Below are 25,702 nucleotides of genomic sequence, written 5' to 3' on the forward strand. Positions count from 1 at the left end.
TCTAATATATAAAGCCCTCAAAGCCACTTCAGAACTGAACTGGTCCCTGGAAAAAAATAGGCTTTTGACATTTTCTTGAAAATATGAGAAATAGCTGCTAAAGTTCTAAGCCTTGTAACGTCCTGGAAAAATAAAAGAATGTTCAAAAAAACGATGCAAACATAAAGTAGACATATGGGGAAATATAAACTAGTAACTATTTTGTGTGGTATTACTATGTGTTTTACAAGCAGATAAATGAAAATTTAGAAAAATGCAAATTTTTGCAAATTTTCTCAATCTTGGTTGTTTTTTTTACAAATAAATATAGAATTTATCGACCAAATTTTTTCATTAACATAAAGTACAATGTCACGAGAAAACAATGTCAATCACTTGGATAGGTAAATGCATTCCTAAGTTATTACCACATAATGTGACATGTCAGATTTTAAGAATCTGCTTAGTCCTGAAGGCCAAAACAGTACTGAAGGCGTTATTGTGATACTTTGGGCATTTTATATTGATGGCCTTTCGTTAGAATAGGTCATAAATATCAGATTGGTGGGGGGCCTACTCCAGGCATCACATGAGTGATGGGGCCGTGGAGTTCGTCGCCACTGCCTTTTGCCAGTTTACAGGCACAGCGCTGTACACATTAATTGCAGCTTCGCCTGGGATTGCAGTTCCGATCCGATTCCAGTGAAATGGACTGAGCTGCAATCCCAGGCACAACCACTACAGATGTGTACGGCGCTGTGCCTGGTATACACTGAAGAGGCTGTGGCAATGAATACCACGGCTCCTCCAATCAGCTGATCGGCAGGGGTGCCAGGAGTCAGAACCCCACCGATCTGATATTGATGGCCTAGCTGAAGGATAGCCATCAATATAAAATGCCTGTAGAAACCCTTTAAGTTTGAGAAAATATTTCAAGCATTTACTCAAACCCTGTAATATTTCCTACAACTCATGGATTTGCCGTGAGGTATTTATTGGTGTTTCATATTTTTTCTCTTTTTTTCTTTTTTTTTTTTTTCCAATATCAGGCTTAACTGTTCGTTTTAATGGCAGTGATTGTGGCTATTCATCTAGTATGGAGGGTAGTGAGTGTGGCTCTCGAGAAGGATCTGATGTGGCCTGTACTGAAGGCATTTGCAACCACAATGAAGCAGGTATTTGCAAATGTTATTGCGTGTGTGTGTGTGTGTGTGTGTGTGTGTGTGTGTGTGTGTGTGTGTGTGTGTGTGTGTGTTGACAATCTGCCTAAATAAAAAAATATTCTCTCTTGTGCAGGGGAGGATCCATGTGTCGCCTGTGATAAGGAGGAAGAAGGTGACAGTTGTGTGGAATGTTGGGCCAATTCAGCTGAAGACCGTCTAAAGGATAAAAATAGAAAGCAGAAATGCAAACTATTAAAGTGTGGGAATGAGAGTGTGAGTTATCAAATATTAGGTTTTTATTCATAGACAAGTATTTACATATTTGGTATTAACCCCTTAGTGACCACCAATACGTCTTTTCACGGCGGTCACTATGGGGCTTTAGGCTTTGGCGTTGCCTTTTCACGGCGGCCCAGTCTAAGTCCTGCACAGGTGTCCTGTGCAGGCTGTAGCCGGGGATCGGCTGTCTGATGACAGCTAGGCTCCGGCTCCAACAACCGCGATCAAAGTTTACTTCGATCGCGGCCGTTTTACCCGTTTAACTCCACGGCCCCATCAATCAGGTAAACATTTAACTTGGAACTGCCTCTCACCCATCGGGGGCCTGCAATCGCGGGCCTCCGATGGGGTGCCATGGCAGCCGGGGGCCTGATAAAAGCCCCTGGGTTTATGCGGCACGTCCTAATTGCCTCTCAGATTTACACTCACAGACACTAATTTTCTGGTATACTAGGTATACCAAAGTATTATAGCAGCGATCTAAAGATCGCACCGTGAAGTCCCCTAGTGGGACTAAAAAAACAAGTAAGTAATGTGAAATAAAAAAATGTTGTTAAAAGGTACAGTAAAAAAAAAAAAATTTTTCATAAGTGGTTGTATTTAGTAAAAGTGTAAAAAAGAAATAAAAGTACACATATATGGTATCGCCGCGACTCAAACAATAAAGTTAATATGTAATTTAAGCCGTAAGGTGAACACCATTAAAAAAAAAACCGCAAAAAACTGCGAAGTTGGCATTTTTTTCCATTGCTCCTCAAATGTTATACTAAAAATTAATCAATAAGTCCCCATGTACCGCAAAACAGTAGCAATCAAAACTACGTCTTGTCCCGCAAAAAAACAAACCCAAAAAATCACTACATTAAAACTACACTACTACGGAAATACAAAAAATTACGGCTCTTGGAAAGCGACTATGCAAAAAACAAATCATTTTAGTTCGTGTTTATATTGTGCAAAAGTCGTAAAACACACAAAACCTATACATACACTACCGTTCAAAAGTTTAGGGTCACTTAGAAATTTCCTTACTTTTGAAAGAAAAGCAGTTTTTTTCGATGAAGATAACATAAAATTAATCAGAAATACACTCTATACATTGTTAATGTGGTAAATGACTATTCTAGCTGCAAACGTCTGGTTTTTAATGCAATATCTACATAGGTGTATAGAGGCCCATTTCCAGCAACCATCACTCCAGTGTTCTAATAGTACATTGTGTTTGCTAACTGTGTTAGAAGGCTAATGGATGAGTAGAAAACACTTGAAAACCCTTGTGCAATTATGTTAGCACCGCTGTAAACAGTTTTGCTGTTTAGAGGAGCTATTAAACTGACCTTCCTTTGAGTTAGTTGAGAATCTGGAGCATTACATTTGTGGGTTCGATTAAACTCTCCAAATGGCTAGAGAAAGAGAGCTTTCATGTGAAACTCGACAGTCTATTCTTGTTCTTAGAAATGAAGGCTATTCCATGCGAGAAATTGCCAAGAAACTGAAGATTTCCTACAACGGTGTTTACTACTCCCTTCAGAGGACAGCACAAACAGGCTCTAACCAGAGTAGAAAGAGAAGTGGGAGGCCCGCTGCACAACTGAGCAACAAGATAAGTACATTAGTGTCTCTAGTTTAAGAAATAGACACCTCACAGGTTCTCAACTGACAGCTTCATTAAATAGTACCCGCAAAACGCCATTGTCAACGTCTACAGTGAAGAGGCGACTCCGGGATTCTGGCCTTCAGGGCAGAGTGGCAAAGAAAAAGCCATATCTGAGACTAGCTAATAAAAGGAAAAGATTAATATGGGCAAAAGCACACAAACATTGGACAGAGGAAGATTGGAAAAACTGTTATGGACAGACGAATCGAAGTTTGAGGTGTTTGGATCACACAGAAGAACATTTGTGAGACGCAGAGCAACTGAAAAGATGCTGGAAGAGTGCCTGACGCCATCTGTCAAGCATGGTGGAGGTAATGTGATGGTCTGGGGTTGCTTTGGTGCTGGTAAAGTGGGAGATTTGTACAAGGTAAAAGGGATTTTGAATAAGGAAGGCTATCACTCCATTTTGCAATGCCATGCCATACCCTGTGGACAGCACTTGATTGGAGCCAATTTCATCCTACAACTGGACAATGACCAAATTAAGGCAAGAACTATTTAGGGAAGAAGCAGACAGCTGGTATTCTATCTGTAATGGAGTGGCCAGCGCAGTCACCAGATCTCAACCCCATAGAGCTGTTGTGGGAGCAGCTTGACCGTATGGTACGCAAGAAGTGCCCATCAAGCCAATCCAACTTGTGGGGGGGGGGGGGGGGCGGGGGCTTCTGGAAGCATGGGGTGAAATTTCTCCCGATTTACCTCAGCAAATTAACAGCTAGAATGCCAAAGGTCTTCAATGCTGTAATTGCTGCAAATGGAGCATTCTTTGACGAAAGAAAAGTTTGAAGGAGAAAATTATTATTTCAAATAAAAATCATTATTTCTAACCTTGTCAATGTCTTGACTATATTTTCTAGTCATTTTGCAACTCATTTGATAAATATAAGTGTGAGTTTTCATGTAAAACACAAAATTGTCTGGTTGACCCCAAACAATGTGGTGTATGTGGTATAGTCTTAATCGTGCCGACCCATAGAATAAAAGTAACGCGTTATTGCCAGGGAGCTCTTGCATCTCATCAGATTCTCACTAAGGCTCCCCTATTAGGGCCATCAGTGGAGCAGCTGCTTCATAGTTACATAGGCTGAAAAAAGACACCGGTCCATGAAGTCCAACCTTTCTCAATAAATTTCACATCATTTATTGCTTGATTAACCCTTTCATGACCAAGGGTCATTGATGCCCCTGTGTCCAGGTCCTCTTCTCTCTCCATCACCCTGGATTGCTGTGAGGGGAGAGTGAAGAGGGCTATATGCACACAACCGTGAAAAAAAATTGCAGTCAACTCAGTTTTTCATGGCAGTTTTGCATCAATGGGTCTCAGAATTTGAGTCCATTTCTCGGCCGTCTGACAGTTTTTAACCGGCATTTGCCATCCGTTTTTCATGGACGTTGAAAAAAACAAAAAATTGTTTTTTGTCCCAACCCCTTGAAAACACCACAGTGCCCATGTAGATAGTGAAGCAATACCACTGTAGATAGTGCCACATTGCCCACATAGTACCAGTGCCCACATATTGCACACTGTAAATAGCGCCACGGTGTTCCCTGTAGATAGTTCCAATATAACGCCACAGTACCCATGTAGACAGTGGCACAACCCCTGTATATAGTACCCCCTGTAGATAGCAACATCCCCCCTGTATTTAGCAATATCCCCGCTGCAGATAGCGCACCCCCTTCCTGTAAATAGCACCACTGTAGCTCCCTGTAGGAGCGGAATCCCTCTAGGCGAAGGTTCCGCTCCTACAGGAAGCCCCTGATGTGTCTGTCCATCTATGGGGTTAACTCTAAAAGCGGAATCCCCTGCCAGAGCGGGGATTCCGCTCCAGAAGTAGCCCCTGACGTCACTATCCGCAAACTGACCCAGAGGATTCCGATCCTAGAGAGAGCCGCTGACGTAATTGTCCATATATGGATAGTGACACCAGGGGCTTCGCCAGTAGCGGAATCCCTGGCACAGAGCTATCTGATATCGGGGAGTCCGCTCCTAGAGAGAGCCGCTGACGTCATTGTCCATATATGGACAGTGACGTCAGGGGCTCTCTAGAAGTGGAATCCCTGTTCAGTCCGATCTGACACCGGGGATTCCGCTCCTAGAATCAGTTCAGATGGTGCTATGTACAGTGGGGGGGGGGTTGCTATCTGCAAGGGGGGGTGGCACTATCTACAGCGAGGATGGAGAGACGGCTGGGGCTCCCACTAGAAGGGGAACCCTCAACCAGAGTGATGGCCGGAGATTCCGATGCTGGAGGGAGCTTAGGTGGCGCGATCTACAGAAGGTTTTGGCTGTTTACAGGGGGTTGTGGTAGGGATGTCACGATGCCAGAATTTGGACTTCGATACCGATACTTCGTGTAGTATTGCGATTTCGATACCAAAACGATACTTTGCCAACAGTAATAAAAAAAAAAAAGTTCTTCCATTTTGTGATGTGAGGTGTGATGATGAATTGTGCCTCACATTTATAGTAATTAACCCAATCATGTTTCTCAGTCATAATTGGTTAATGTGTAAGGTACATTAATGTGAGGCACATGGAAGTTTAATTCATCACACCTCATGCCTTACGTTAATAAGCGAAAAGTTTTTATTTTATTTTTTTACTGGGTACTCATCATAGAAAACGCAAAAAAAAATTGATCACGTCACAGGAATTCCCTGTTACTCAATCCAGGGGCATCCCCCCTTCTCATTTTCTCCTGAATGCTGCAGTCAGCTTTCATCACAGCATTCAGGGGAATAGCGGTGAAGATGAGAGGTTTCTCTGATCTCTGCCGTTATAGAGCGGGGCTCCGGCTGTGTAATACAACTATTGCCCCACTCCTGACGACAAGTGCGCGCGCGGTCAGCATGAGGTGATGCGGCCGGCGCTGCACTAATGAGTGGCGACGCAGGCACTGAAGACAGAACATGGGGGTGTTTTGCAGTGTCGCCGCTCATTAGTGCAGCGCTGGCCGGATAGCATCGTCCTGACGGCGCGCACTTGTCAGGAGCAGGACAATCACTGTATCACACAGCCGCAGCTCATACATTCATGTGTTACTATTCTGTGCTGTGCGGCCGCACAGATAAGTATCAAAATACATGAAACAACGGTATCGAACCATTTTGGGATGCACAGTATAGAAACATTATCGATGTGGGGGGGGTGGTGTATTCCGGGGCTCTCAAAGCCCTATCCGACATGAGTGCAGCGCTGCACTCATTGTACCCGTTCCAGGCTATCAATGTCTATACACGTGCTAACTGCACGGGGCATCGGCAGTTAGAACGTATATAGCCATATGGCAGTCATCCATTATCACCCTCAATGCCGGTTGTCCGTAAATCATCATATAGCCTTTTTTTAAATGCTGACATAGTAGCTGCCCTTACTACCTCTTTGGGTAGAGCATGTCATAGTTTGACTACGCTAACGGTAAAGAATCCTTTTCATATATTTTAGTATGAAACCTCTTTCTTCCACATGCAATGAATGTCCCCATGTAAGTTGTAGAGCCTTTGGAAAGAACAGATAATGTCCTAGTTCCTTGTATTGACCACACATATATTTATACATGTTAATAAGATCACCTCTAAGGCCTCATTTTTCCAAGCTGAACCAGTCTAAATTCTCTTACAAGCTGGTACATTTAAATTTGGAAAAATGCACATTTTTGTGATTTTCACAGAATTTTGGTGTTTTTCACAATTAAATACGGAATGTATTGACCAAAGTGCTAAAACATAAGAAAAAAACATGAATTTGGTATTGCCGTAATCGGATCAACTTGTAGAATAAGTTGAACATCTGGTTTCTCGTTAAAGTATTCACTGGGGGATACAGTACCATGGATATAGGCCGCTGTTACTAGGAGGCGGACACTAGGTAAGTATAAAAATAAAAGGTGTGGCTATACCCTCTGCTGAGCACTCAGATCCTCATTTTTGACTCCCCTGCAGGCACTGGGTGGAAGGAAATCCCACTTTTTTTAGTGGGTGTCCACCATTTTGGCGGATACTTTTCCCACCTCAGTGGATGCCCACCACTCTGGTGGATGTTTCCCGCCTTGGTCACCCAGTTCTCTATTACTGCATCGGTGGTTAGGGATGCCGGACAACCACAATACGTGTGTGCGTTTTCCGAAGGGGTGACAGGCTGCGTCTGAAGACTATTAACAAGTAAGTCCCCCCGCCATTGGGTGCTGTTGTGGTGGTGCAGCATTCAGACTGTCAGCGGGCTTTTTGACATTTTATATAGGGAGCCTCTTTGTATCGGTGGTTTTTCTAACACTTCTTTGTTATGGCAGACATACTTAATCATTTTTTTGTTTTTGTTTTTGTTCTTTTAACTATAAACGTCAGTTTTCTGCCGACATTCGCCATTAATTTAGGCCATGACTTTGATTCTCTCCTAGGCTGACCACACCCCCTCGCTCCCACCCGATCTCCTTGCTCCGCCTGTGCCGTTTTCGCTTTCTTATTGATCACCAGGCTTGACCGAAGTCACGTGCCCGCCCTGTCCAACCAGCACGGCGCAGGGTTTTTTGGCTGGAGGGGAGGAGTCATTCTGTTCTCCTCAGACGCTTCCCTCTATCACCAGTAGTGAACGCCGTAGTACACTGTACAGAAGTCATACACCGCTAGAAACATTCCTGCTTCATGGGGGGACAACACCTGCGGGGTCTTGTAAAAGGCTCATATGTCTTCAAAGGGCAAAGCTCTTAAGATCCCTAACTCCTCCCCCCGCCATTTCATACTGCACCGCGTACACTCAAAGTTCGTTACAGTTTCCTTGCGGCCAGGCTAACCTGGTCTGTGTTCAATGCCCACCGCCTAAACCCCCACAGGATTCCTCGGCTCCCACGGTTAGTAAGCATATTACCCCCAATGTGTGTCTTCCCTCCCCCAGGCGGTATATAATCTCGCCGCCTCTCTCAGGCCACCACGGATGCCTTACAACTCCCTTTTCAGCAGGTTGCGTGCCAATTGTCTGACCCCTCTCGGGCACCACAGTCCATTCGGGCCCTAGACATTCTACCCTGGATTGCACTCGTTCTAGTTCTCCTAATGCATCTACCTCTGATTTCTCTTTGGACAAAAATGCTGCAGGCGTCCTTCATCCTTTTCATTCAAGAGATATATCTGAACCATCTTCTTCAGGGAACGTCCCTCTCTTCGTCTTGGAGTTTGAGGTGAATAGAAGCGAATCCACTCTTCCTGCTGTGGAGGATCTCATTCAGGCAGTGAGAGATATAATTAAGATTGAGGATGATCCTGCTAAATCCCCTCAGAATGAGTTATTGCATCACCAAAGGTGACCCCCCTCTAATCTTTCCAGATCATATGGGTTTTGAAAAGTTATTTTCTGATGCATTTAAACACCCTGACAGGTCTATGCATGTGTCCAGGAATGCGGACTATGTTTCCTTTCTCTGATGAGTATATTGCCAAATGGTAGGCAACTTTCAGTGCAGCCGCATCTTCAGTCAGACCCTCTTTTTCAGCATGTTGGGTTAGCTTGGCTAGTATTGAACTAGCTTCTCAACTACAGGATGCAATTGATTCAGGGGGCTCTCCAAGTTTCCCAAAGGTCAGCAAAGGCCATGGCTAATACGATAGCTGTCCACAGGGCCACTTAGACTAGTAACTGGGATATAGATAGTGCCTTTGGGAAGGTTTTCGCCCTTCCTTTTGCCCATTATCTCCTTTTATGGATTTCACCTGTTCCAACTTATTTCTGAGGCTACATGCGGAAGGAGCACTTTTCTTCCACAACGTCGTTAAAGACCATGCCCAGTTCCCTCAGTCCGAAGACAAAGATGGTTTCGTTAATTTCGATACTCGGCCCCACATCCGAGGCAGAACTCTCGTGACTCCCTTCGCTTCTGAGCGCAGAGATCTTCCTTCTGGTCTAGAAACTCCTGGCAGCCCTGCAACAGACCCGCTCCTGCACAGTGGGCTTCCACAGCCTGAAAGCTTGCCTTCATGCTGGCCATGGCTCCAAGGTTCTTCACGAAGGTCATGGCAGCGCCCATGGCTCTCCTCAGATTCAGGGGGATAGCGATTGTCCCATACTTTGACTATCTTCTGGTGAAGTCACCTTCCAAACAGGACAACTTGGACAGCCTCAGCATTACATTGGATTTTCTTTGCAGATTCGTATGGCTGATCAACAGCACCAAATCATCCCTCGTTCTCGGAGAACGGAGTTTATAGGGAAGGTACTGGATACACACTTATTCTTACCCAGGGACAAAATCTCCACTATGACAGGGAGTGACCGTACTATGTAGGAATGCTGCTTGCTCCATCCGCTTCTGCATGAAAGTCTTAGGGACGATGGTCTTCACCTTCGGGGCAGTCCCATCTACCCAATTTCACTCCCGATCTCTAAATCTGGCATTTTTATCTTGTTGGGACAAGTCTCCGGACACCTTGGATCTGATGATCCGTCTGCACCGTTCAGTCAAGGAGCTGATGGATGTCTTTCCCCAACATATCTCAGGAAAAAAATCTTCATATCCCCACAATGGACGCAAGTTTGTCCGGCTGGGGGCGGCCTTCAGCTGCCTCACAGTCCTGTGCACCTGGTCGGACCCAGAAGTTCATCTCCAGCTTAACATCTTGGAGCTGAGAGCCATCTTGCTGGCCCTATCTTACTGGATGTCTCGTCTACAGAGTCTTCCAGTGCGGATACAGACAGACAACTCTACAGCAGTGGCCTACATCAATCATCAGGGAAGTACAAGTAGCAGGACTGTATGGAAGGAAAACGCCAAGATCCTTTGCTGGGTGGAACAAAATGTCCCAGCAATCTCAGCAGTGCACATCCCAGGTGTAGACAACTGGGAGGCAGATTACCTGAGCCGGGAAGGCCAGGATCCCGGAGAATGGTCTCTTCATCCAGAGATTTTTTTAATGCATTTGTATACGGTGTGGTTTCCCGGACGTGGATCTCTTCACTTCTCACCTTAATCACAAGTGCCTGGACTACCAGAAACAGGGCCATAGGAGCCAACGTTCTCCCCTGGTCGTCCTCAACCACCTATTCTCTTTTTTCTCTCCTTCCTCGAGTGCTGAAAACAGTTAAGGATGCTGAAATCCCAGTCATTCCAATGGCCCCAGACTGGCCTTGCAGAGCTTGGTACGCTGATTTCATGCTCCTGTTAGCAGACGCCCCGTGGCCGCTTCCTCTGCTGCGCGACCTCCTTTCCCAAGGTCCAGTATTCCACCTTGCTTTACCTCGGCTGCATTTGACGGCTTGGCTGTTGTAACCTCAGTTTTGATGATCAAAGATTTGTCCGATCCGGTCATTCAGACCATGATTAAGGCCTGTAAGACTCCATCCCGAAGGATTTACCATTGCACTTGGTTGGCTTATTTTAGGTGGTGTGAATCCAATCCGTTCCACCCCCTCCGTTTTTCCATCCCGCAAATTCTGGCCTTCCTCTAGATCGGTTTGGATCAGGGACTCAGATTGGCTACTCTAAAGGGCCAGGTTTGAGCCCTACCTATTCTTTTCCAATGCGTTTTGGCTTCCGCACTCCAATTAAGACTTCTTTGCAGGGAGTCACACATTGTGCTCCTTTTTATCGGTCCCCTCTGGAACCTTGATCTTAATCTGGTCCTTGTGCTCTCCAGGCTGCACCCTTCGAACCTTTGCGGGACGTTTTTCTCTCAGGATCTTATCCTGGAAGGTAGTTTTCCTTGTCGCGATCACCTCTATCCGTAGAGTTTCTGAGCTGGCAGCCTTGTCTTGCAAACCTCTGCTTACGTTTTTTTTTATGGGGACATTGTGGTGCTACATTTTCCATCTTAAGGTGGTTTCCTCCTTCCATCTTAATGCGGACATTGTCCTTCCTTCGTATTGTCCTAAACCTTCTCATCCACGTGAACGTGCCTTACAGTGCTTGGATGTCGTTAGAGCCACATTGCAGCTACGAAGTCCTTCCCGGAAGTCGGACTCCCTATTATTCCAGAGTGTACTCATAAGGGTGGACCCGTTGCTAGCTGGTTGCCTGTTAAAAGGGCCTACTCTAAGGGTAGGGACCCTCTATTCCGATTCACTGCTTATTCTACCAGGGCGGTTAGGGCCTCCTGGGTGGTTCGGGAACCGGCTTCTGTCCTTCAGGTCTGTAAAGCTGCCTTCTGGTCCTCGTTAAATGCTTTTTTGAGGTTTCACCAGATCCATTCTTTGGCCTCTGCCGATGCTAGTTCGGGTTTGATGGTGTTGCAAGCTTCCCGTGGTATAGGCTGCTTGCATGGCTATGATTCTTTTTTTTTTCCCCCACCTTAAGGGACTACTTTAGGATGTACAGAGTCCCAGTGAATACTTTAACGAGAAAACAGGATTTTTGTACTTGCCAGTAAAATCCCTTTCTCGATGAATTCACTGGGGAGACAGATCCTGCCCTATTTCTTTATGGTTATACTTGTGTTACTTGAGGTTGATTTTCGCATTGGAAACACATTGTGTTAAACCTTCTCTGCTCTCCTACTGCTCTTGGTACAAACTGGGGAGCTGCGTGTTCAGCAGATGGTATAGCCCACTGGGCTCATCCACTTTTTTTTATATTTACCTAGTGTTGTACTGGTAAGTACAAAAATAGTGTTTTTGTTGTTTTTTTTTGGTTATTTTACTGCCTGATGAAGGCTGTAAAAACACCCCCCCCCCCCCCCCCAAAATGGCGTAATCGCTGTATTTTGCCTATTTCATCCCACAAATTTTACTTTTCCGTTTTCTAGTTAATTATGCGGTACAATAGATTGTGCTATGAAAAACGAAAACCAGTTCCGTAAAAAAACAAGCCCTCATACGGCTTTGTCGACTAAAAGATAAAAAACGTATGGCTTTTGGAAGGTGGGGAGGAAAAAACTAAAATGAAAAGACGAAGATTGGCCGTGTCCTTAAGGGGTTCATGTATATGCATTAATACTATTATTGCGTCCTAGGCAACGTTCCCTCGAAGTCTTGGCAGCTCCTGAGCGGGGCAGTTAGGGAGCAGGGCGAGTCTCCATCAATGTTGGGTGATCTAATGACCAAAAGTAATACCTCCAGTAAACGAGTATAGCGACGGAATAAGAGAATAAGTAAACTTATTTTAAATACGTTTTTAATTACTTTTTTACATACTGTAATATTACAAGTCCACCAGTAAAATACTGTTATAAACACCAATTATTGGCATCAATGAAAGAATCCCTCATTACACCACTGTCCTCCTAGATAGAGCCACACAGACCCCCTGTAGATAGTGCCACACAGACCCCCTGCAGATAGCTTCTTCTCCCTGTAGATAGCGTCACACACAGCCGCCCCACTGTAGATAGCATGGCAGACCCCCCTGTAGCTGGCGCCGCCGCACAGACTCCCCTGTAGCTGGCGCCGCCGCACAGACTCCCCTGTAGCTGGCGCCGCCGCACAGACTCCCCTGTAGCTGGCGCCGCCGCACAGACTCCCCTGTAGCTGGCGCCGCCGCACAGACTCCCCTGTAGCTGGCGCCGCCGCACAGACTCCCCTGTAGCTGGCGCCGCCGCACAGACTCCCCTGTAGCTGGCGCCGCCGCACAGACTCCCCTGTAGCTGGCGCCGCCGCACAGACTCCCCTGTAGCTGGCGCCGCCGCACAGACTCCCCTGTAGCTGGCGCCGCCGCACAGACTCCCCTGTAGCTGGCGCCGCCGCACAGACTCCCCTGTAGCTGGCGCCGCCGCACAGACTCCCCTGTAGCTGGCGCCGCCGCACAGACTCCCCTGTAGCTGGCGCCGCCGCACAGACTCCCCTGTAGCTGGCGCCGCCGCACAGACTCCCCTGTAGCTGGCGCCGCCGCACAGACTCCCCTGTAGCTGGCGCCGCCGCACAGACTCCCCTGTAGCTGGCGCCGCCGCACAGACTCCCCTGTAGCTGGCGCCGCCGCACAGACTCCCCTGTAGCTGGCGCCGCCGCACAGACTCCCCTGTAGCTGGCGCCGCCGCACAGACTCCCCTGTAGCTGGCGCCGCCGCACAGACTCCCCTGTAGCTGGCGCCGCCGCACAGACTCCCCTGTAGCTGGCGCCGCCGCACAGACTCCCCTGTAGCTGGCGCCGCCGCACAGACTCCCCTGTAGCTGGCGCCGCCGCACAGACTCCCCTGTAGCTGGCGCCGCCGCACAGACTCCCCTGTAGCTGGCGCCGCCGCACAGACTCCCCTGTAGCTGGCGCCGCCGCACAGACTCCCCTGTAGCTGGCGCCGCCGCACAGACTCCCCTGTAGCTGGCGCCGCCGCACAGACTCCCCTGTAGCTGGCGCCGCCGCACAGACTCCCCTGTAGCTGGCGCCGCCGCACAGACTCCCCTGTAGCTGGCGCCGCCGCACAGACTCCCCTGTAGCTGGCGCCGCCGCACAGACTCCCCTGTAGCTGGCGCCGCCGCACAGACTCCCCTGTAGCTGGCGCCGCCGCACAGACTCCCCTGTAGCTGGCGCCGCCGCACAGACTCCCCTGTAGCTGGCGCCGCCGCACAGACCCCCCCATGTAGATAGCGCCCTTGTACTTTGTGCAAAAAGAGCAGAGAGCGGTAGCCTACTGCTGCCACACTCTGCTCTGCCTGACACGACTCACCGTCAGGAGGAGGAGGTGGTCATGCGGCGAAGGATCACTTTTGACTGGGGTCGGTGACGGCACAGGACTGGTACAGTCCCCTGACCTCTGGTGACTGGATCTGTTCCCACCCGGCACCAACTTCACTTGCCAGGGGACGGCCTGCATGCTGTCTCTAATACTCCGGGCTATCTCCTCCCTCTATCACCTTCCGGGACTTCTCATTGGGTGGCCTCTCCGTGTAGGTGAATGAGGGAGAATATTGAGAAACTTCCGCCCTTCGCCCGTGACAGTGTTCGGGCTTTAAAGTTCAGTGAGCGGGGGACCGTGGAAGGTGCGCAGCTGCGCACCTTATAGGGAACACTGGTCCTAGGTACATTACTTTACATTTATCGACCATAAATTTCATCTGCCATGTTTTTGCCCATGCTGCCAGTTTATCTAGGTCTTTCTGTCGCATTTTATAATCCAGCTGATTTAAGTATCCTACAACGTTTTGTATAGTCAGCAAGAACTGACCCCATGCTATCAATCCACAAGGTCATTAATAAAGAGATTAAAAAGAATTGGGCCTAACACCATTCCTTGTGGTACCCCTCTGCTGACTTAAGCCCATTTTGTCTAAGTACCATTTATAACGACTTTGTGTTCTGTCCCTTTACCAATTCTTTACTCATGTGCATACGTGGACCCCAGTCACTACGTCTGTAGCTTCAGAACCAGACTTGTGTGGAACAGTATCAAATGCTTTTGTGAAATCGAAATATATCACATCAGCAGCATGACCAACAGCCAGATTTGCATTACCTCCTCATATAAATCGAGCATGTTAGTTATGCCTTATTCAAACAAGCGTGTCCGTTTGGCATCTGCAACGCGCACCGTATTTTATTAATTTCAGTTCCTTATGACATCAGTATGCTTTCCGTGTGGCATCAGTTTTTCACGTCCGCGTTTCTGCACTTCCTGGCTTGTTTCTTTTTCTCAGAATTTCTTTAGCAATTGGAATGTGAAATACGGACGTCGTCGTGTGCTGTCTGGGTTTTTCACACGTCCATAGACTTCTTTGGGCAACATGATCCGCAAAAACAGACTAAAATAGGACATGCAGTGAATTTCATGCAATGGACGCACACTGCTTGAAAAATCGCGCATGCGGGAATAGCCCCATTTATTTGCATGGGTCAGTGTGCTGTGCGTTATTTCAACGGAAAGCACACAGACTTAAAATACGTTAATCTGAATAAGGTCTTAGGCACCACCTGTTTTTCATGAATCCATGCTGGTTATTAGACTATTCTCCACTATATACTGTGACAGTTCAACTCTTATAATGCCCTTAAAGGGAATGTGCCGCTATAATTTTTTTTTTTTTTCAGTTACACAGTATTTAAGTGATTGTTTTAATTTAAGTCAGGAAATATTATAAATTAGATTCTAATTTATAACATTTCCATGTGCTGGTCACTAGAGGGAGCAATTCTCAAAATTGCAGCATTGCAATGTGGTAAAGCAACCTCATTGCTTTATGCTGCAAATATGGTGTAGACACACACGCTCTAGTGTGCTCACACAATCCCCCCCCCCCTCCCTTATCCTGGCTAGTGCCAGGAGAACAAGGTGGTTGAATCTTCTAATCCTCCTACACTGTGCATTCGCTCAGAAAATGGCGGCACACCGTGTAGGAGGATTAGATACAGTGGCAATCAGACCGTATAAGACGAGCATAATACACACATCACATACACAAACACAACTTACCTGCCGCTGCTGCCTCCGATCCTACTCCTCGCGTCTTCGCTGCCTGAAACATATGTCCGGAAGCCGCGACCTGAAGTAGTCATCTTACTGTCCGGCCCCGTTTTCCGGTCCACATGAAAATGGCGCCGGATGTCGCTCGACCTTTCTTTTGGACTGTGTGTGGGATCGGCGCATGCGCCGTTCCCACACAGCGTACACTATAGTGAATGGAACGGCTCCCGTTCGCATTCTCTATGGGGATGTATGTGCCGTATTCCATCTCTGTATATGTCGTTAATCAACACATACAGAGATGAAAAAAAAAATGGCAGCCCCATAGTGAAGTAAAAGTAAGAAAAAAGTAAAACACAAATAAAATTTATTTTAATAACATACTGTAAGCAAATTTATATAAAAAAAACTTTTCGCGACACCTTCCCTTTAAATGTTTTGCATACCACAGATGTCAAACTTACTGGACGTATTTACTCGGTTCCACCTTTATACCCTTCTAAAATATTGGTATGACATCAGCCGTCCTCCAATCCTGTGGCACTGATCCTGTTACAAGAGAGTATAAGAAGATGGGATACAATGGTCTGCCCATTACTGAGCTCAATAATACTGTTAAGGCCTTAATACCTGTATTAATCCCTTAACAAACGTGGATGAATGCCATCTGGGCCAGGGGCTATATCAATATTTAATTTAATCTTAATCAGGATTAGTCTTTTCTCCAGTGTATCCTCAGATTCAGAGTTAGAACAGGATTTACAATTGTCAGCTGCCATGCAGGCGTTTATTCGTGCTGTGAGGGACATTTTTCATGTAATGGATGACCTTATCACCCCTTTTCAGGAAAAAGCACCCTTAGGCTATGTTCACACGGAGTATTTTGCAGGAGGAACATCTGCCTCAAAATTCCGTTTGGAAGTTTGAGGCAGATTTTCCTCTCCCTGCACGCCGATTTTCGCTGCGTTTTTCGCCAGCGGCCATTGAGCGCCGCGGGCATAAAACACCGTGAAATACGCTTTCTCTGCCTCACATTGAAGTCAATGGGAGGTCAGAGGCGGAAGCGCCCGAAGATAGGGCATGTCGCTTATTTTTCCCGCGAGGCAGTTTTACTGCTCGCGGGAAAAAGACGCCGACGCCTCCCATTGAAGTCAAAAAACTCGGCAAAATACTCTGTGTGAACATAGCTTAATGCTCTACTTTCCAAACCAAACCAAAGCAAGTTTGAGAAAATGTTATGCAAAGTATGGAAATATCCTGACAGTTAACTGGCTGTTTCATAAAGCGTTACTGCAGTTTCCTTTTCTGGTGAACTTGATTTAAAAATGGTCTGTTTCTACTTCTGTAGATCCGCCTTTCTCGCGTTTGTTAAAGAGCAACCCCATCCCACTGTCTGATACGACATCACTCAGTGAACCTCTTGACAAGAATTTAGATTCCCAAACCAAGTCTGCATTTATGGCTGCAGGTTCTGCTTTGTGGCCTAGCTGTTGCTTCCGCTTAGAGTAATTCTTGCTTGGCTTTGGAGAAACCGTTGCACTGGAGATATGACTCCCCTCTGGAGATATGGCTTTCTTGTGGACGACGCCTTGGTTCAGGAGGTGGTGTCAACCGGTTACAAGATAAAGTTCTCGCATCATCCCCCACCCAAGGAAGTATTTTTCCCTTGAAAACCGCTCCGTATTTTCAGACGTTTTTTTTATTAAGCGTGTGAACATACCCTCAATACACAGCCGCAGCCCTTCTCTTACAGATCAGTGAAACCTTTAATCTCCGTAGTTAAAAGATGTTTAAAGCTGATCGTGGCATTCAAAGGGAAAATGATGAAGGGGAAACCCTTCTTTGATCACATCACAGGGAATCTCTGACACAATCGAGGGACAAGCCTTATATGGAAAGACAGCCAAGGGTCCATTAAAAGTACCCCAGAGCTGTCTGACCATATTTCCTGTTTGGGCATACTTAGATATGCCGTAGCAACTGCCTTTGTATGATCAGTACACAGCCTAAGGTACTGGCATATACATATATGCCAGTACATTAAAGTTGAAAAATAAGTCAGAATTAAAAATCCCCCTATCGGATATTTAAAAAAAAAAAAAAGTAAAATGAATTTTAAAAAATAAAGTAATAAATAAAAACCAAAAAGTTTTTTTGTTTTTTTTTACAATAAATGTTATTAAATAGAAGTCCCAAAACAACAAATAATATACACATTTGTTATCGTAATGACCATAACAATCTGCACAAAATGTTTAGTGACATTTATAATTGATGTATGCTGTACAAAAAAAAACTGCAGTGAAATTGGATGTTTGAAAAAATAAGTTTTTATAACTTAACCCCTTCACGACCAGCCCACATAGATTAACGGGCTGCCGTGCTGGGCTTTTGTTCTGCAACCCGTTAATCTATGTGCTGTCAGAACAGAGTGCACAGCGCTCTCCCTGTGCTCTGAATCTCTCAGCACTCGCTGCTACTAGCAGCCTAAGTGCTGAGAGAAGACATCAGGACCGGATTGGTGTCGGTCCTGATGACGTGATCACCATGATAAACTAATCATGGTGTTCACAGCAAAGTTTGTTGCAACAGCAAACTTACGTGCTGTTTGTTACAATGTTTCTCCTCCCTCCCTGTCAGATCGTTCTGAGACAGTGGGGGAGAAGAAGCTGTGCCGAGCAGCTGGTGTGTGTCTCCTATAAAGACACAATGAATGTGAAAAACACACAACACCTCCACATAGTTTAGTGTAGGCAGCTAGAAATAGTTCAGGTAGTCTGTTAGCAGTGGTGTAACTACCGCCGTAGCGGCTGCTACGGGGCCCGCGGCATGAGGGCCCCCACCATGGCTGGAGGCTCCGCTAGCAGCCGCTATGTCTGCTACAGCGGGACGCCAATGAACACTACGGCAGATCAGGGAGGTATCTCCCCGCTCTGCCATTAAACAAAAGACATGTATCCCCTCTCCACAGGATAGGGGATACATGTGTGATCGTTGGCATTGATAGGGAGAACGGGGGACTGAAAGTCCCCTGAAGTTCTCCATCACAAACCTCGGACTTCCGGGGTCTGTGTCGGCAGCTCCGTAGAAATGAATTGAGCACCGGTCGCCAAAAACGCCATACAGCCCCCCCTGTGGATTGGGGATACATGTCTTTTGTAGGACACACTGTAGGTCGCATTTTTTTCGGAGGGGGGACGCTGTATGGCGTTCCCTACAGAGGGGGGACGCTGTATGGCGTTCCCTACAGAGGGGGGACGCTGTATGGCGTTCCCTACAGAGGGGGGACGCTGTATGGCGTTCCCTACAGAGGGGGGACGCTGTATGGCGTTCCCTACAGAGGGGGGACGCTGTATGGCGTTCCCTACAGAGGGGGGACGCTGTATGGCGTTCCCTACAGAGGGGGGACGCTGTATGGCGTTCCCTACAGAGGGGGGACGCTGTATGGCGTTCCCTACAGAGGGGGGACGCTGTATGGCGTTCCCTACAGAGGGGGGACGCTGTATGGCGTTCCCTACAGAGGGGGGACGCTGTATGGCGTTCCCTACAGAGGGGGGACGCTGTATGGCGTTCCCTACAGAGGGGGGACGCTGTATGGCGTTCCCTACAGAGGGGGGGCCGTCTGGCATTCCCTACAGAGGGGGGACGCTGTATGGCGTTCCCTACAGAGGGGGGACGCTGTATGGCGTTCCCTACAGAGGGGGGACGCTGTATGGCGTTCCCTACAGAGGGGGGACGCTGTATGGCGTTCCCTACAGAGGGGGGACGCTGTATGGCGTTCCCTACAGAGGGGGGACGCTGTATGAAAACGCCATACAGCCCCCTCTGTAGAAAACGCCATACAGCCCCCTCTGTAGAAAACGCCATACAGCCCCCTCTGTAGAAAACGCCATACAGCCCCCTCTGTAGAAAACGCCATACAGCCCCCTCTGTAGAAAACGCCATACAGCCCCCTCTGTAGAAAACGCCATACAGCCCCCTCTGTAGAAAACGCCATACAGCCCCCTCTGTAGAAAACGCCATACAGCCCCCTCTGTAGAAAACGCCCTACAGCCCCCTCTGTAGAAAACGCCCTACAGCCCCCTCTGTAGAAAACGCCCTACAGCCCCCTCTGTAGAAAACGCACTACAGCCCCCTCTGTAGAAAACGCCCTACAGCCCCCTCTGTAGAAAACGCCCTACAGCCCCCTCTGTAGAAAACGCCCTACAGCCCCCTCTGTAGAAAACGCCCTACAGCCCCCTCTGTAGAAAACGCCCTACAGCCCCCTCTGTAGAAAACGCCCTACAGCCCCCTCTGTAGAAAACGCCCTACAGCCCCCTCTGTAGAAAACGCCCTACAGCCCCCTCTGTAGAAAACGCCCTACAGCCCCCTCTGTAGAAAACGCCATACAGCCCCCTCTGTAGAAAACGCCATACAGCCCCCTCTGTAGAAAACGCCATACAGCCCCCTCTGTAGAAAACGCCATACAGCCCCCTCTGTAGAAAACGCCATACAGCCCCCTCTGTAGAAAACGCCATACAGCCCCCTCTGTAGAAAACGCCATACAGCCCCCTCTGTAGAAAACGCCATACAGCCCCCTCTGTAGAAAACGCCATACAGCCCCCTCTGTAGAAAACGCCATACAGCCCCCTCTGTAGAAAACGCCATACAGCCCCCTCTGTAGAAAACGCCATACAGCCCCCTCTGTAGAAAACGCCATACAGCCCCCTCTGTAGAAAACGCCATACAGCCCCCTCTGTAGAAAACGCCATACAGCCCACCTGTAGAAAACGCCATACAGCCCCCCCTGTAGAAAACGCCATACAGCCCCCCCCCTGTAGAAAACGCCATACAGCCCCCCCCCTGTAGAAAACGCCATACAGCCCCCCCCTGTAGAAAACGCCATACAGCCCCCCCCTGTAGAAAACGCCATACAGCCCCCCCCCTGTAGAAAACGCCATACAGCCCCCCCCCTGTAGAAAACGCCATACAGCCCCCCCCCTGTAGAAAACGCCATACAGCCCCCCCCCTGTAGAAAACGCCATACAGCCCCCCCTGTAGAAAACGCCATACAGCCCCCCCCCTGTAGAAAACGCCATACAGCCCCCCCTGTGGATTGGGGATACATGTCTTTTGTAGGACACACTGTAGGTCGCATTTTTTTCGGAGGGGGGACGCTGTATGGCGTTCCCTACAGAGGGGGGACGCTGTATGGCGTTCCCTACAGAGGGGGGACGCTGTATGGCGTTCCCTACAGAGGGGGGACGCTGTATGGCGTTCCCTACAGAGGGGGGACGCTGTATGGCGTTCCCTACAGAGGGGGGACGCTGTATGGCGTTCCCTACAGAGGGGGGACGCTGTATGGCGTTCCCTACAGAGGGGGGACGCTGTATGGCGTTCCCTACAGAGGGGGGACGCTGTATGGCGTTCCCTACAGAGGGGGGACGCTGTATGGCGTTCCCTACAAGGGGGGGCCGTCTGGCGTTCCCTACAGAGGGGGGACGCTGTATGGCGTTCCCTACAGAGGGGGGACGCTGTATGGCGTTCCCTACAGAGGGGGGACGCTGTATGGCGTTCCCTACAGAGGGGGGACGCTGTATGGCGTTCCCTACAGAGGGGGGACGCTGTATGGCGTTCCCTACAGAGGGGGGACGCTGTATGGCGTTCCCTACAGAGGGGGGACGCTGTATGGCGTTCCCTACAGAGGGGGGACGCTGTATGAAAACGCCATACAGCCCCCTCTGTAGAAAACGCCATACAGCCCCCTCTGTAGAAAACGCCATACAGCCCCCTCTGTAGAAAACGCCATACAGCCCCCTCTGTAGAAAACGCCATACAGCCCCCTCTGTAGAAAACGCCATACAGCCCCCTCTGTAGAAAACGCCATACAGCCCCCTCTGTAGAAAACGCCATACAGCCCCCTCTGTAGAAAACGCCATACAGCCCCCTCTGTAGAAAACGCCCTACAGCCCCCTCTGTAGAAAACGCCCTACAGCCCCCTCTGTAGAAAACGCCCTACAGCCCCCTCTGTAGAAAACGCCCTACAGCCCCCTCTGTAGAAAACGCCCTACAGCCCCCTCTGTAGAAAACGCCCTACAGCCCCCTCTGTAGAAAACGCCCTACAGCCCCCTCTGTAGAAAACGCCCTACAGCCCCCTCTGTAGAAAACGCCCTACAGCCCCCTCTGTAGAAAACGCCATACAGCCCCCTCTGTAGAAAACGCCCTACAGCCCCCTCTGTAGAAAACGCCCTACAGCCCCCTCTGTAGAAAACGCCCTACAGCCCCCTCTGTAGAAAACGCCCTACAGCCCCCTCTGTAGAAAACGCCATACAGCCCCCTCTGTAGAAAACGCCATACAGCCCCCTCTGTAGAAAACGCCATACAGCCCCCTCTGTAGAAAACGCCATACAGCCCCCTCTGTAGAAAACGCCATACAGCCCCCTCTGTAGAAAACGCCATACAGCCCCCTCTGTAGAAAACGCCATACAGCCCCCTCTGTAGAAAACGCCATACAGCCCCCTCTGTAGAAAACGCCATACAGCCCCCTCTGTAGAAAACGCCATACAGCCCCCTCTGTAGAAAACGCCATACAGCCCCCTCTGTAGAAAACGCCATACAGCCCCCTCTGTAGAAAACGCCATACAGCCCCCTCTGTAGAAAACGCCATACAGCCCCCTCTGTAGAAAACGCCATACAGCCCACCTGTAGAAAACGCCATACAGCCCCCCCTGTAGAAAACGCCATACAGCCCCCCCCCTGTAGAAAACGCCATACAGCCCCCCCCCTGTAGAAAACGCCATACAGCCCCCCCCCTGTAGAAAACGCCATACAGCCCCCCCCTGTAGAAAACGCCATACAGCCCCCCCCCTGTAGAAAACGCCATACAGCCCCCCCCCTGTAGAAAACGCCATACAGCCCCCCCCCTGTAGAAAACGCCATACAGCCCCCCCTGTAGAAAACGCCATACAGCCCCCCCTGTAGAAAACGCCATACAGCCCCCCCTGTAGAAAACGCCATACAGCCCCCCCCCTGTAGAAAACGCCATACAGCCCCCCCCTGTAGAAAACGCCCTACAGCCCCCTCTGTAGAAAACGCCATACAGCCCCCTCTGTAGAAAACGCCATACAGCCCCCTCTGTAGAAAACGCCATACAGCCCCCTCTGTAGAAAACGCCATACAGCCCCCTCTGTAGAAAACGCCATACAGCCCCCCCTGTAGAAAACGCCATACAGCCCCCCCTGTAGAAAACGCCATACAGCCCCCCCTGTAGAAAACGCCATACAGCCCCCCCCTGTAGAAAACGCCATACAGCCCCCCCCTGTAGAAAACGCCATACAGCCCCCCCTGTAGAAAACGCCATACAGCCCCCCCTGTAGAAAACGCCATACAGCCCCCCCCTGTAGAAAACGCCATACAGCCCCCCTGTAGAAAGCGCCATACAGCCCCCCCTGTAGAAAACGCCATACAGCCCCCCCTGTAGAAAACGGCATACAGCCCCCCCCGTAGAAAACGCCATACAGCCCCCCCCCCCGTAGAAAACGCCATACAGCCCCCCCCCCCCGTAGAAAGCGCCATACAGCCCCCCCCCCCCCCGTAGAAAGCGCCATACAGCCCCCCCCCCCCCCCGTAGAAAACGCCATACAGCCCCCCCCCCCCCCGTAGAAAACGCCATACAGCCCCCCCCCCCCCCGTAGAAAACGCCATACAGCCCCCCCCCGTAGAAAACTCCATACAGCCCCCCCGTAGAAAACTCCATACAGCCCCCCCCGTAGAAAACGCCATACAGCCCACCCGTAGAAAACGCCATACAGCCCCCCCAGTAGAGAGCGCCATACAGCCCCCCCCAGTAGAGAGCGCCATACAGCCCCCCCCAGTAGAGAACGCCATACAGCCCCCCAGTAGAGAACGCCATACAGCCCCCCAGTAGAGAACGCCATACAGCCCCCCCAGTAAAGAACGCCATACAGCCCCCCCCAGTAAAGAACGCCATACAGCCCCCCCAGTAAAGAACGCCATACAGCCCCCCCAGTAAAGAACGCCATACAGCCCCCCCAGTAAAGAACGCCATACAGCCCCCTTTGTAGATAACGCCATACAGCCCCCTTTGTAGATAACGCCATACAGCCCCCTTTGTAGATAACGACATACAGCCCCCTTTGTAGATATCTACAAAGGGGGCTGTATGTCGTTATCTACAGAGGGGGCTGTATGGCGTTATCTACAGTGGGGGCTGTATGGCGTTATCTACAAAGGGGGCTGTATGGCGTTATCTACAGTGGGGGCTGTATAGCGTTCTCTACAAAGGGGGCTGTATGGCGTTCTCTACGGGGGGGCTGTATGGCGTTCTCTATGGGGGGCTGTATGGCGTTATCTACGGGGGGGCTCTAAAAAAGGCACTATCTACAAGGGGGGGTTGTGTGACACCCAGGGGAGGGGGGCTCCAGTCAAAAGTTTGCTATGGGGCCCAGTCTTTCCTAGTTACGCCCCTGTCTGTTAGGTAGATAGTACTCAGACTAGGACAATTAGTTAGTTAATAATCAATTAGGGCTTATAATGTGTGTTTTTTTTTAATATATATATATATATATTTGAAATTTGTTAATACTAAAAATTAATAATTAGGGATGTTCTATATCTATAACATCATATAGAATGTCCACCATCCAGCAGCACCAGTCAGGAATATAGGTGGGTGCACGTCCCAGGAGCCCGATCACTGCTCCCAGATCCTCAATATTCGTCCAATAAGAGACAGCGCTCCAATATGTGATAGAAAAAACGGCTTTTTATTAGCCCCTGTGCGACGTTTCTGCTTTTTACATGGAGCCTTTCTCAAGCAGGCTCCATGTAAAGAGCCGAAACGTCGCACAGGGGCTAATAAAAAGCCGTTTTTTCTATCACAAATTGGAGTGCTGTCTCTTATTGGACGAATATAACATCATATAGATATATACGTACATGTAATATATACGTATACACACATATACTTATATAAATCTATTCATATATTTTACACGTCTGTAACTTCTAAATACATTGCTTCATTGTTAGGCTGTGTTCACACAGAGTTTTTTGCTCACGGTAAAAAAGCTCGTCCAACTCCCATTGAAATCAATGGGAGACATTTTCGGGCAGTTTTTGACGAGTTTTGCGGAGCGGTTTCCGCGCCGAAAAACTTGTAAAAAAAACTAATTGATCAATGGATTAGTGGACTTTTTTCTTTGTTACTTTTATTAAAACTTACAAAAAATAAGTAAAAAAAAAAATACGTAAAAAAATGCCAGGCAAGTTCTATACCGCTGAAGAGGCATTTGCGCTCTTGGATTCTGGGGGGTTTTCGCTGTTTTGGTCCCTCCAGGACGTTGCAAATGGGACATGGCACCGAAAACCATTATAGCAAAATTTGAGCTCCAAAACCCAAATGGCGCTCCTTCCCTTCTGAGGTCTGTAATGTGTTCAAATATAAGTTTATGACCACATATGGGGTATTGCCGTAATCAGGATAAATTTCTTTACAAATGTTGGGGTGCTTTTTCTCCTTTATTCCTTGCAAAAATTAAAAATGTCTGTTTCTTCAGAAGAAATGTAGATTTTCATTTTCACAGACTAACGCCAATAAATTCATCAAAAAAACTGTGGGGTTAAAATGCTCACTATACAACTAGATAAATTCCTTGAGGGGTGTAGTTTCCAAAATGGGGTCACTTTTTGGGGGTTTCCACTGTTTAGGCACCACAAGACCTCTTCAAACCAGACATGGAGCCTAAAATATATTGTAATAAAAAGGAGGCCCCAAAATCCACTAGGTGCTCCTTTGCTTCTGAGGCCGGTGCTTCAGTACATTACCGCACTAGGGCCACATGTGGGATATTTCTAAAAACTGCAGAATCTGGGCAATAAATATTGAGTTGCGTTTCTCTGGTAAAACCTTCTGTGTTACAGAAATTTTTCTATTACAAATGAATTTCTGCAAAAAAAATTACATTTGTAAATTACACCTCTACGTTTCTTTAATTCCTGTGAAACGCCTAAAGGGTTAAGAAACTTTCTGAATGCTGTTTTGAATACTTTGAGGGGTGAAGTTTTTAAAATGGGGTGACTTATGGGGAGTTTCTAATATATAAGGCCCTCAAAGCCACTTCAGAACTGAACTGGTCCATGAAAAAATAGGTTTTGGAAATTTCTTGAAAATGTGAGAAATTGTTGCTAAAGTTCTAAGCCTTGTGACGTCCTAGAAAAATAAAAGGATGTTCAAAAAACGATGCAAACGTAAAGTAGACATATGGGGGATTTTTATTTTTATTTTTTGAAAATTTTCTCAAACTTCGGTGTTT

The 25,702-nt window shown here is 48.2% G+C and overlaps 1 protein-coding gene across 3 annotated transcripts in view; it reads left to right on the forward strand.

Moving 5' to 3' along the window:
- GGNBP2 (gametogenetin binding protein 2) overlaps positions 1-25,702 on the forward strand; it is a 240,155-nt gene that overhangs the window by 178,630 nt on the left and 35,823 nt on the right. For all 3 annotated transcript variants that reach the window (XM_075853531.1, XM_075853530.1, XM_075853528.1), the window contains exons 10-11: positions 1,029-1,154; positions 1,276-1,415. In XM_075853531.1, coding sequence (XP_075709646.1) covers positions 1,029-1,154; positions 1,276-1,415 — 266 coding nt within the window. The remainder of the gene's footprint in view (positions 1-1,028; positions 1,155-1,275; positions 1,416-25,702) is intronic.

Source organism: Rhinoderma darwinii, chromosome 2 (genome assembly GCF_050947455.1).
Source record: "Rhinoderma darwinii isolate aRhiDar2 chromosome 2, aRhiDar2.hap1, whole genome shotgun sequence".
NCBI lineage: Eukaryota > Metazoa > Chordata > Amphibia > Anura > Rhinodermatidae > Rhinoderma > Rhinoderma darwinii.